The following is a 12,742-nucleotide window of genomic DNA, read 5'->3' as shown; positions in this document are numbered from 1 at the left end:
TGCCTCCAAAAATATAATAAATATCTTCTAAAAAAGTACTAGCAACAATCCGTGGGGGAATAGTTGGGAAAAGGAAATCTGTTGCAGTGCAACTAGCAAGGAATCTTTGCACGTGAAAACTGGAAAAAAATTATGCCCAGATAAAAGAATACTTTTGCTGCCAAAGGAAATGCTCGGATACTACAGTGCTCGTTGCATGTGAACAGAGACTACCAAACAAAATGCTCAGATAATAATATTCTGGTGTCCACTTTCTCAAAAGAGACCTGTAAACTCCTCACAAAAGATAAAATGGACATTAAATACTTTTTTCCAAAAGAAAGCTGTAGAAAAGGACTGTGGTTGTTAATTGTTAGATCAGAAACATGCAGAACCATATCTAGCTAAAGATATTTCTCTATTTTTACTGTCCAAATAATCTTGATAATTTTTCAGTTGAAATGAACTGTAAAGCAAAGGAGTCAGAGATATTCCCATTTTCAAAGCACAGACAAACTTGGAAAATAAGAATAAAATTAAAACTAGAGCCTAAATCATATTGAGAGTCTAGTTATGAACAGGTTAGAGATTGAACCAAAAATCATCCTATTCCAAATAAACTTGGCAATAAGCATGAGGAAACCTCCAGATATATCATACTCCCAAGGATCTGCTCTCAAGCAGAGCACCCCCTTCTGCATTTCCCCAAATAGCATCTCAGTGTATAACTACTATGAACAAGAACTACTAAGAACAGGTTGCAAATTCAATGAGCATGGTCCAAATAAGCTTGCCAATCAGAACGAGATGGAAACCAAAACATGCAGAAATATCAATCTCCAAGACTCTGTTCTCAACCAGAGCACCCACTTCTGCATTTCTCCAAATCGTATCTCAATGTCTAGCTACTATGAACAGGTTTCGAATTCAACAAAAAAGGAAACCAGCGATGGCTACATCCATCCATGGCGGAACACACTATAGCAGTATCAAATCTTAAGAACTTTGACGAAACTAAGGAAAGAGCAGGTCAGTTCGGATACTCCAACAGCTCGATCTTGCCATTCTCTTCTTCTTCTGAATCCTTCCGGTTGTCGAAGAACTTCGCGACGAAGGAACGAACGAACGAGATGTGCAGTTGCAGTATCAAATTGGAACAAATTCTAAGCAACTAAGGGAAAGGGGAGCGGGTTGGTTACTCCAGGGACTTGATCTTGCCATCGTCTTCTTCCTGGCGGTCGGCGTCCCCCTCCCCCTCCTCTGGCGGATCCATCCAGTTGTCGAAGAAGGTGGCGATGAAGGAGGAGCACTCCTCGGACCAGCTGCGGCGGTTGGCGGAGGCGCGCCACTGCTGGTCGGTGATCATCTCCGGCGAGAGGCCCCACTCCTCGAGCTCCTCCTTGGTGTGGTGCATGAGGAGGCTGTACTCGCCGCCGGGCCCGAGCTGCATCACCCTGAACTCGCAGTTCTCGAAGTTGTTGAGGCGCTCGAACTGCTCCACGGTCCACTTGAACCACTTCATCATGAAGACGCGCGAGGTGAGGCCGTGCGAGACGATCACCAGGTTGGTCTCGCAGGTGGTGCTGGGATCCAGCCTCCCGTTGTCGATGTCCCTCCACAGCGACTCCAGGAAACCTGCATTGCGACCGGCCGGTTCGGTTCATCGATCGATCGAATCGGAAGGGGCGGAAGGGGAATCGGAGCGGGCAGGGGAGCGGCTTACTGGCGACGCGGTCGAAGACGTCGGCGGCGGACTCGCCCTCGGGGAAGCGGAAGAAGAAGCGGCCGAAGCGCTCGCGGGTCTCCTTGATGGCGCGCATCCGCTCCTCTACCTGGAAGTTGCCGAAGTCCTGCTCGCGGACGCGGCACTCCTCGCGGGCGCCGATGACGCGGTCGCGCGGGAAGGCGGCGCCGATCCCGCGCAGGGTGGCCCGGGTGCGCTCGTAGGGGGAGACGTAGAAGTAGACCTTCCAGTTGGCGTCGGGGCCCCCCGAGGAGACGACGTCGAGGATGCCCCGGCCGGCGGCGCGCGCCTGCTCGACCCCGCGCGGCGTCAGCGGGATGCGGTAGTCCGGGGTGGTGGAGTAGGCCGACATGTCGAGGTTCCCCTGGCTCTCGCCGTGCCGCACCAGGATGATCCGCTTGGGCAGCCGCCGCGCGCACCCGGCCGCGTGCTGCCTCGACATCTCGCAGAAGGGGCACGACTCCTTGCCGCACCCGCCCGGGCTCGCCACCGTCTCGCGTGGTGAGAATGACATCGCTGGCGCCAGGGCGCGTGCCGGCTTATATAGAGGAGAGAGGAGGTGGTTGGGTGATGGAGAGCAACAAACTCTGGCAAGTTCGTCCTTGCCGCCGCGCGCTGATTGGTCCAGCTGCAGCGCCGTCTCTCTGGCTTCGGCCCCGCTGGCCGACTTACGCAGCAAGGAACTGTTACTATCAAGCACTCCAGACATTTCTTGTTACTGCAAGTTTGCAAAGCTACTGCACATGCTGCTCCTCCTGCAGTACATTTAAAACAATGGATTTCAACTTCCTTGGACAAATTTCCAAATTGTATAGGAGTAATGTGTTAATTTTTACCATTTCCATGAATTTTCCCATCGCTTTACAAACATGTATGCTACCACCGCGAGCCGATAAAAATTACTTACCACAGATGAAATGCTTACTACTACAGCAAGTTTTTAACATGTGCATTGCGTTATGGATGATTAAATTACCCTAGTCAAAGCATCTCAACCCATTATTGCAAAAGCAAGTTAAACTGCAAAAACGTGCAATAAGCTAATGACACGTTGCAATAGAATCATTCCTTTCACCTATCGGATCGGCTTCCGAACACAGCATCTATCTATGGGCATGCGATGCATTTTCCTCGGACGCCAGTGTTTCTTGTAATTTACTCCTCTTTAAGGTTAACCAAGCCGCTTGATTAAGGAGGGAAGATAACGCGGTGCAAGCAAAGGCACGTGATACGGCGCATAGCGTATCGCAGTTGCGTCGCCACCGATTCCAGTCCCATCGCCACCGCCGCTGCTGCTGCTTTTGTCTCCGAGAAGCATGTGCGACGCACCGCGAAAATACCTCCCACACACACATGGCGGCCGCAATGTGAAACGGGAGCCAATGATCGGCATCAGAAGCAGCCAAGCAGTTCCCTGCTCCACGACGCTCCGCCTCCTCTGCATGCACGACACAGCGCCTCCGGGTCGGTGCTTTTGTTTTGGATATGTATGCCGGATGATGCGTGTACCGGTGTAGGGGGCGTGTCCTGGGGCCTCACACGGCATTGACACCGAAAGCTCTGTTCAGACGCACAGCGAACACGGCCTCGGCCTGAACGTGGGCGCGCCCCTCAGGTGATCCGTCATCAGGCCGGCCCCATGCGTGAACACGTAGAGTACATCTTCTGCTACCATATACGCTTCAATTAATCACACACAAGGCGCACGCATTCAATGATCGACGGGCACATATACCCGGCCGGCCATGGTCAAGATGAACAATGGCAATCTATCTATTTAGCAAATTGGTTGGTCTATCAAGTTAGTGTGCCCAATTGGTCGGCTGTACTACAAGTTAAGCATTTTGTGGTAACTAAACACTACACACTACACACGGTAAAGATTGCTTTGCGTGCGAAAAGATTGTATAAGATTCATCATGAAGTAAAGCAACATATGTGTAGAATAAGTAACAAAGGATGCACACCATAAAGCTAGCAGGAACTGCTCTCAAAGGTTTGTTTTCCGGAGACAGGGTTGGTATCACTTGGAAGCAACCTAAAGCGTGCCAAATGCAAGTCCCGAAGTGGAGCATGAGTGGGCACTGCTAAGAACAGGCAAACCAGCCTTGAAAGCCCGCCTAGAATCGACTAACAGCGCAATACTTGTACATAAACAATCCTCCAGTCCATCAACTAAATATATGGGGCCGGGACCTGAACCTGCCCTACCCATTTTTAACAAGCCGCTGAACTGAATAGCGTGTCAGGCTCCGTATAATCACTCTAACCTCACAGTGAGGAATTGTGCAACTTCTTGGAGGTGATATGGGGGTGTTATCTCGGGGCAATTCCAGATGTGAAATGGCCAAATGGCTTGCACGTCAAAATAAGAGAAAAGACATCAGTAGAGCACCAAGCCTAGTCACAACCAGGTCCAGGCGTGCAGCACATGCAACCCCCAAAAAGGTTGACACGCTAGCTCGTGGGAGCAAGTCCTCTCCCCCAAGGAAGAAGAACATCTCATGTGGGGCTCCAAGGCACGGAACCGGATAAGAAGATCATGGGTCCAGCTCGGAACTGCATTGCTGTTTCAGCTCAACTTTCCTTGGCCACATGTCTTTGACGTCCAGCTATCCGTTAGACAGATCTACTAGATTTCGTGTTGTTTTAGACCGCCAACAGGGCATAAATGTTCTTCACATGTAGAAGACCATCTAGAGTCTATGTATTCTCTGCGTGTATCTTGCGGATCGTCTGAAGTCTGAACAGACTTGACTGGACAGACAGAAGAGAGGGACTGGACAGACAGAAGAGAGGGACTGGACAGAGAGAAGAGAGGGACTGGAACCAATGCCCCCAGGCGTCAGTGTCAGCATTGAAAATGTGATGGCTGTTGGTTTCAGATAACGAACTAATAGTCCTGGAATGAGCGTGTCCAAAACGAGGGAGAAAGAAACAAGGAGGAAGCCACAGCTATGGGCCTATGGCCAACACATCCCTACAAAGCTACCTGCCTGTAATTTGGACATGCTGTGAATAGAACAGCTTACCTAACCTCGAGAGATCCACCGTTTTTTAGATCCACAATTGATGCCCTGGATGAGTTCCGTATTTAACAGATTTAGTGGAAATGTGGCTTAATCTTTTGGAAAGGTTGAACAAAAACACTTCTGTGTTGTCTCATATTCCCCGGGAGGCTGAGAGTTTTTGTTCGATAAACAGAGCATATAGTCCTAACTACGAACTTTCATAGCTCATACTTCAGAATAGAATCGGGTAGCTGTCTTCTTCTCTGTTGGTCATGGAGTAACCTTAAGGTAGATGGTACAAAACGAGCACTGCTATATCCGTCTACTGTAGTCCTGATTGGCTAGTACCGGATAATGCGCCTAATTCAGTTCATCATGACCTTTTCAATGGGCTGCTAATAGATGATGGTGCATGGTCAAGTTGAGGTAACAAAGCTGTCTCTTTGCCCCTCCCTATAAACGGATATAACCAAAATTTTAGATGGGCAGGCACTTTATCTGACTGGTTATGCACTCAAATACAGAAAAATTGACAGTACGAGAAGAAAAGGGCATTATGATTGGGGAAAGGAGAAAACGAAATGATTCTTCCTATCGGTGATGAGCAATATCATCAGGTCAACTGTATTTAGCACTATTGTCATTGCTACTACAGAGGTACAGGTACCACAGCACAGGTCAAGGCACAAGTCACTCTCAAAGAACAAATTAAGGTCATAGTACAGTTGCAGGGTGGAATATAACTTAAAAAGGTTCCCTTCATCAGCTGATTTTTGTGAGTTGTATGTCGAATTTACTGGCACCCACACAAGATCTTTATGTTAGCCACTCAAATCTGTGCGCGTTCCTAGTTGGATATTAGTTGGAACAATGCGATGTTCTCTGCACAACAGTAGGATAATATTAAACCTTCATGTAGCCAAAACAGTTCCTTCCAAAACGATAAAAACGCGTCTCCATCGTCCCATCATTCTCATCCCTCTTCTCTAGCCCGCGATATCACAGTTTCGCATGTTACGTGTTTATCAATGATCTATGATTTAGCTTGAGGGATTTTGCAACGTAGTTGAACTATCAATAGCTACTAATTAGTAGTTGGTGTCTTCACTGAGTTAATGGTCTAGTTGTTAACCAATGTATATCTTTGGATTGTATGATAGCTATGATCCATCATTACGAGAACAAATAGATATACCGTTCATATTACAGCATACCAAAGTGTAGCTGTTATGCCAAAAAAAAACAAAATACAACTTCCTTTTTTATACCCCAATTATTATCTACTTGTTCTCAATTGCAAAATTTTACAATATTTATTTTTCCTACAAACAGCAATTTAGAACTAGGCTTATCTAGTGAACTGTGCGGTAGGCAATTACACATCCAACTACTTAGTGGCAGAAGTTAAAAATGACACTACTTGTAATTTGTCAGTGCCCAGTCTGTAAAGGACAAAGGCTAAAAAGAAAATCATTAACCATCCCAGTTATTATGTTTCAATCAATAAATGCCCTGTTGGAGAGTTAGTTTTACCTTCTGCAGAAAATTTCTCATTAGCTGATGATTGGCAGGTAAACAATAAAATATAATCACTCAAATGCATTGCTCACATTTTTAGGGGCTACTTCATTCAGATTGCTGACATCATGCAATGTTTGAAGTCTTTTTTTAGTTTAATGTTTGAAGTTACCAAAGCGTAATCATCACAAGCATGTTCTAATGGGCTCATGGAAGTCGTCAGTTCTAGATAACGATATGCACAAAACAAATGATGGCAAGTGAGCATACTTCAACAAAAAGTGATGGTACAAAAAACAAGATTTAGTGATTACCAAGAAGTGTTCTTTCCTTATTTCCAACTCAATCAATTATGAGTCTGAGATCCGGCTGAAACAAGAACAGGCTTCCCTCTTGTATAAATTCCTTAATCCATATGTTGAGAATATCTAAACAAAATAATAATAATAAATCATAACAGTGCTATTAACAAATGCAAAATAGTAGAGCATGTTCCCAGAAAGAAGATACTTTTTTTCCATTCGAGAAACGAGGAGCACGACTGAAGTGGCTATACATACAAATCCATTTACGGATCTATATGCTCCGATTGGAACTGGAAGTTCCAGAACTGGATCTTCTCAATTCCACTATGCATCGTAAAACTAAATCACAACTTATTTTCCATCTTTAAAACGGAAGAAATGGAATGCCAAGAATTCACACGTATTTTCCTTTGTAATATATGCAGAATGGGTCCATGGGTGGGCTACTGAGAAATAAGGGCAACTCTAACGCGGATCACCAAATCGGACACACCAAACGTCCGCTTACGCATCCGTAGACACCGATAGGGAAACCGGCCATCCAACCCTATGCACCAAATATCCGCCCCTGTTTTCTTTCAGACGGTCATCATGTTTGCTTCAAAGTAAACAACGATAACGTCAAAAAATTTCTCATTAGCATTTGGCCGAACACTTGCCGGGCGTGGTGTCCACCATGGACGGCATCAACAGGGGTGGGGGATACCTGGCTGCGGACGGATCCGGAGTGAAACGGCGGCGTAGTCCAAGGCGGGCAGGAGCGTGGGTGGGGCGGCGGATGTTCAGCATGGCCTGAGCGGCAGCCAAGGTGGTAGAGCGGCGGCAGCGGATGTTCAGCAAGGCCTGAGCGGCAGTCAGGGTGGTAGAGCGGCAGCGGCGGCGAACTCGGATGGTGTGGATACAGAGCAAAGGGGAGGGACAGAGTGGGGGAAAGGGGTCCGGGAGAGGGGATTTGGGTGGGCCAGGGGTATCGGAAGCTTTCGTGGCGAAGGTCCGAACTCCCACAAACCTCCCACGAGTTAGTGGACGGTTTGCGGGATTTTGGATGCCTGGACGCGTCTACGGACATTTGAGCACCGCGTTGGGTTGCTAAAAACGTCCGGACACCCCGGTCCGGACGTTTAGGGGTGGTTTGGTGATCCGCGTTGGAGTTGCCCTAAAGAACTGTTTTTTACAACTTTGGGCTTCTTGTACAACTTTTTCATATCGATTGCTATGAATTTCACCAACAAAAGTAAAAAAAGCTGGAAACGTAAAAGTATGACTAACTAGAGGATGTAATCAAGATAATTCTTTTGTTTTCTGTGCTCAATAAAAGGCAGTTAAACTTGTTTACTGTGACAGTGTTGTGGGGAGCGTAAATTATCTGTAGGATTTAGCAAACAAAAGTTTCTTTCTAGGGCAATGTGTGAATGCTTAGAGTGCGGCCGCTTGGCTCCAGGGAGCCTGGAAATTTTGAAAAAAGAAGAAATCATGTTGATAAGCTTCCAAATTATTTGGAAAAAATCCAACATGAAAATATAGACATGGCCTACGTATCTACACATTTCATTCAAAAAACTTCTAAATTGTGGGTATACAAACAACAAAAATGCTAGACTTACGGGATCCCCTACGGACTGCTGCTTACGGACTCCTTTCCCACCAATAACTGCTCCCCTTGATTTTTAACTAAAGGACCCCACCCTCCCTAATCCCCAAACATAGTTTGACAACTCAGTCCGTAACATCAATCCTGTAAGGATCTGCCTGTAGGTGTAAATGGGGGAATATGTAATACTTCCTTCGTTCCATAATATATCGCGTGTATATTTTTTGAAAATTCCAACATTGCAGAGTTTGACCAAGTTTGTTGAGAAAAATATCAACATAAAAAATACCAAATAAGTACTCCCTCCGTAAAGAAATATAATAGCGTTAAATATAAGAGCATTTAGTGATCTAACGCTCTTATATTTCTTTACAGAGGGAGCACAATATAAAACTACCACTCATGATGTATATAATGATATTTATGGTATTGTAGATGTAGATATTTTTCTCTACAAACTTGTTCAAAGTTAACGACGTTTGATTTTTGAAAATATCTATATGCACTAGATTATGGAACGAGTTAAATACATTAGAAGTCTTACAACTTGCGCGCGACGATCAGTTTGGTGCACGAACTTGCAAAATACGTGTTTCTGGTCATTAAACTTGTGCGGGTGTGCAAATACGGTCATATTTCCCGTACGTGGATGTATTTGCTGCCTACGTGGCAATGCCAGTGTAGCAAGGGCCCATTGTCAGTGCCTAGTGCACGTGATGTTTTTTCTGCAAAAACACCCTCGTTTTTTTACTTTGTACAAAAGCACTCCAACAATAGTTGTTCGCTGGGTCCCAGCCGTCAGTATTCGCTGTAAAAACATTTGGCTGGAAAAAAAAGGGACGGAGCGAGTTCGAAACTACAAACTGTTGTAATGGCGCTAACAACCTAACCACCTCAACTGATCGTGCTTGCTGTTTCATTTGGACTACTAATGTATATCACCTCTTGGATAAAAGTACACATTCTGAATATATTTTCTTTTCTCTACATTTTCCAATTCAAAATGATTCAGATTCAAACAAAATTTCCACTGATTTGTTTGAAAGAAAATTACATACATTCCTTCTGCACAACATTTTCTTTTATCTAGATTTTTAATTTAAAATTCGAATTTAAAGAAAAAAATTATTTGATTTTTCCGGGAAAAAATTACGTAAATTTCATTCGGACCTGTATTTTCATTTATCAAGATTTTCCAATTTTAATATATTCGAATTCAGACAAAATATCCAGTGATTTGTTCGAAAGAAATTTGCGTACATTGATTATGAACTGTATTTCTTTTATATAGCTTATTCAAATTCAAACAAAAATTAGATGATTTGTCCGAACAATACTTACATTCATTCTGAGCCACATTCCTTTTCTCCAGATTTTCAAATTTCGAATTATTCGATTTGAAACAAAGTTTTTCTGATTTGTCCCCATAAAATGTGTATATTCATTGTGCACTATATTCACTATGCACTATATTCACTTTTCCATATTTTTAATTTTTAAATTATTTGAATTCAAACAAAAAATAGTTAATTTCTCCGAAAAATTTATGTACATTATTTTTTACATATAATTTTTTTATCTAGATTTTCGAATTTATAATGAGTTCTGTTGATTGTCCGAAAGAAATTGACGTATATTCATTATGAACTATATTTTATTGTAAATAGAAAAAAGAAAGAAGAATACATAAGATAAATTGTGTTTATCTATTTAAATGTCATTGTGGCTGATTTTTTTTAACTCATTGTGGCCGGATGGTTGGTGCTCCCACACGCGGCGAGCTTATGTGTTCATAGGTTCTTCTAAAAAATGTGGTCATAGGTTCGAACCGGTGCCTTCCCTTTTTTCTCGTTTTGGTTTCTATTTTAGCTTGTACTGTCTTTTTTTAAGGCCGCACAATATTTCTTATATAAAGCTAATTGTGCTCCAAGAGTGTGAACAGTATGTAGGTCAATTGGTTATCGAAGCGTGGCGGATCGTAGCAGGTGTTCTGTTCGAATCCCAATGTTCGTTCATCATTTTTCATTTTATTTGAGGATTTTTTTGCATAAATAAAAAAATGCAAGGGTGCTTCCTGAAGAAAAAAAATAGTGCACACGGGTTACCCACCGCTGATAATGGACCCCTGCCACGTTGGCACGCCATGTATTGACATGATACAGCTGAATACGGTAGAAAGCACCGTATATGAACGGAGGGACAAGTTAGATGACCAGAAACACGTATTTTACAAGTTTATACACCAAACTGACCGTTGCGTGCAAGTTCTATGACTTGCAGTGTATTTACCTCTTATGGAACGGAAGGTGTAGCAAATAGTAGACATGTTAAAATCCACATATTTGTAGCCTAGAAATTAATATTCAAATTTACAGGCATGTAGTGAGCATCTACATGTGAAAAAAAATCAGAATTTCTGAAGCTCCAAACTGTCTTATTTTACAGATTTTTTATTGAAAAACCAGGCTGAGAGCCCAGGATCCATTTTTTGTTGAGAGTTTTTACGGTGCATCATACTACCGGAAAAAGTGGGTAGTATATAATTGATCCAACGGCCAATATCAATTCCTAAATTTTTTGCGCCAGGACATTTCGGTAATTAACTATTAGAGTTTGGGAGTAGTAATCGGCCGCTCTACGTCGAACAGCCTCCCTCCGCCGCCCCTCAAGATGTTCCTCCCATGCGTGATGCGTCCCAGCGACGACGCAGCTGCCCCGCCCCACCCGGCGGCCCTCTCCCAGTCTGCACGCACTTCGGCCGGCGCCCTGAGATCGCTTCCTCTCTTGCCCTCGTACGTACACCGGCGCCCACTGATCCAAGATTTTACACAAAGGCATAGCACTAGCAGCAATATAGCAGACACAAGCACATATCACGTAACAGCACCACACACGAACGGGCATCACACACAGACAACACGCAGCACGGCGGACAAGCACATCCACAAAGAGGACTACGCACGCCACATACGCCACCCGCACGCCGAGCAGCAGGCCGGCCGCAGCATGCGCTAGCAGATAACGGAGGAAAGTGGAGGTAGCGAAGAAGAGGGTAGAGGGGGGGAGAGGCGGAGGGCGTTGCCCCGGTATATGGATACGGGGCTCGAGGTGGCGTCCGTGCAGTCGTGGGGCGGTGGGCCGGCGCGGGGCGGGCTGGACGTTGGCGATGGCACAGGGCGGGCTGGCGATGGCCGGGTAGCCTCTCACGATGGCGACGGAGCAGGACGGACCTAATGAACGCTGACAACTCCGTGAAATTCCAGCTCTGCCGCCCGCTTGATTCTGAAGGCAATCTGCCTACGGGATTGGTTAATAGTGAACTACCCAAAACGTCCCTAATTACTCAATATACTACTGAAAATCTGATGTAGTATTGCCTAATCTGAACCATACGAACCATAGAAATAAACGGCCCTAATTAAATTGATGTACCGTAAAAGGTCTCTTTTTGTTTCCTTAGGTGAGTGTGGCTATTGAGAAATGTTATCATTCATGACGATAAAGAGACAGCGTTGTTTTCCTTAGTGGAGAACAAAGTTGTTGAGGTGTCTTTCCGAAAAGTGACACAATGTCAATTCAAAGTTTCCAACTATGCTAGCGACACAAATGGAGTTAGTTGACAGGTGACAAGAGGTGGAAAACTGACATCCATACCCCCCTTAAAAAGGCAATACTTCCCTATGCTTGCATCTGCACTGCACCTTCCACCAATTCAGCAATGTCATATTGCAATCTCAGTAACCTTTTTCCGTCAAGAATCTGAAGTGCAGCCCAACGTAGCCATGCATTTCAAATCCTTAATCCGCGAGCCGAAACCTCTCAATGAACTACACCGTCAGATCCAATCAGGGGGGCACAAACCAGCACCAGACCTGCAATCCCACATCATCCGATCCCCTCCTCAACGAGACCCCATGTCCAACCCCCCCTCCAATCAAATCCGCTCCAGCTCGCGGGCGAACAACCAACAAGGAGGATGACGAATTCCACCCGAATCGGGAATGGAACCCTCAAACAAACGAGCACCAGCCACAAAACTGAAGCCCACGGTCAACAATAGCGCAAGGCAGAGGACCAGATAACTCCACCATGAAATCGCGAATTTCGCCCGAACCACACATAAATCAAACCGTCTGGAGAGAGGGAAAGCTCGCATCGCACGTACCTCGTGGCCGTGGCGTGGTCCGGCGGCTCCTCCGTCGACCGGAGGAGGAGGAGGATGGGAGGGAGGAAAGGCGCCCCTGCTCGTGAGAGGTCCAGAAAGGGAGAGAGAGGGAGAGAGAGAGAGGTGTTTGAACAATGGAACTGCATTATTTTTCTCTCTCTGGTTTTAAACCGTCTGGCTGGCGGGTGGGGTTGCGTGAGCACTGTGCGTTGGGCCGCGCGAGTAGAAACAAGACTTTTTCTTCGGGGGAGGAAGAGGGGAAATCGCCTTCTCGATGTCATGTGGGCCCGCCACGTGGCACCGGATCTCTGTGGGTGCGGGTAGGTGTTTTCCGTCACCACGAGGTGGATCGCACGCGTGAGAACGTCGTGCTGACATATTTATTAAAGAGCAATTATATATTAATATCAAACGGATACCAAGTCAAAC

General features: G+C 45.3%; 1 protein-coding gene across 3 annotated transcripts; it reads right to left on the bottom strand.

The window, feature by feature from the left end:
- Window positions 1-809: 809 nt before the first annotated feature.
- LOC125548078 (phosphoglycerate mutase-like protein AT74H) lies at window positions 810-12,461 on the bottom strand. 3 transcript variants are annotated; one of them, XM_048711765.1, is made up of 4 exons: window positions 12,314-12,461; window positions 6,567-6,680; window positions 1,703-2,478; window positions 810-1,614 (listed from the first exon to the last, which is right to left on the bottom strand). In XM_048711765.1, the coding sequence occupies exons 3-4, from the start codon at window positions 2,430-2,432 to the stop codon at window positions 1,175-1,177; spliced, it is 1,170 nt and encodes a 389-aa protein (XP_048567722.1). In that variant the 5' UTR covers window positions 2,433-2,478; window positions 6,567-6,680; window positions 12,314-12,461; the 3' UTR covers window positions 810-1,174. The 3 variants fall into 3 exon arrangements, with proteins under 3 accessions (XP_048567722.1, XP_048567727.1, XP_048567735.1); XM_048711770.1 differs by having other exon boundaries at window positions 6,583-6,680; XM_048711778.1 differs by lacking the exon at window positions 6,567-6,680 and having other exon boundaries at window positions 12,314-12,456.
- Window positions 12,462-12,742: the final 281 nt, after the last annotated feature.

The sequence above is a fragment of the Triticum urartu genome, chromosome 1, assembly GCF_003073215.2.
Source record: "Triticum urartu cultivar G1812 chromosome 1, Tu2.1, whole genome shotgun sequence".
In the NCBI taxonomy this organism is placed as follows: domain Eukaryota; kingdom Viridiplantae; phylum Streptophyta; class Magnoliopsida; order Poales; family Poaceae; genus Triticum; species Triticum urartu.
The sequence above is the reverse complement of the archived record's forward strand: the minus strand, read 5'-3'. Positions and strand labels throughout refer to the sequence as shown.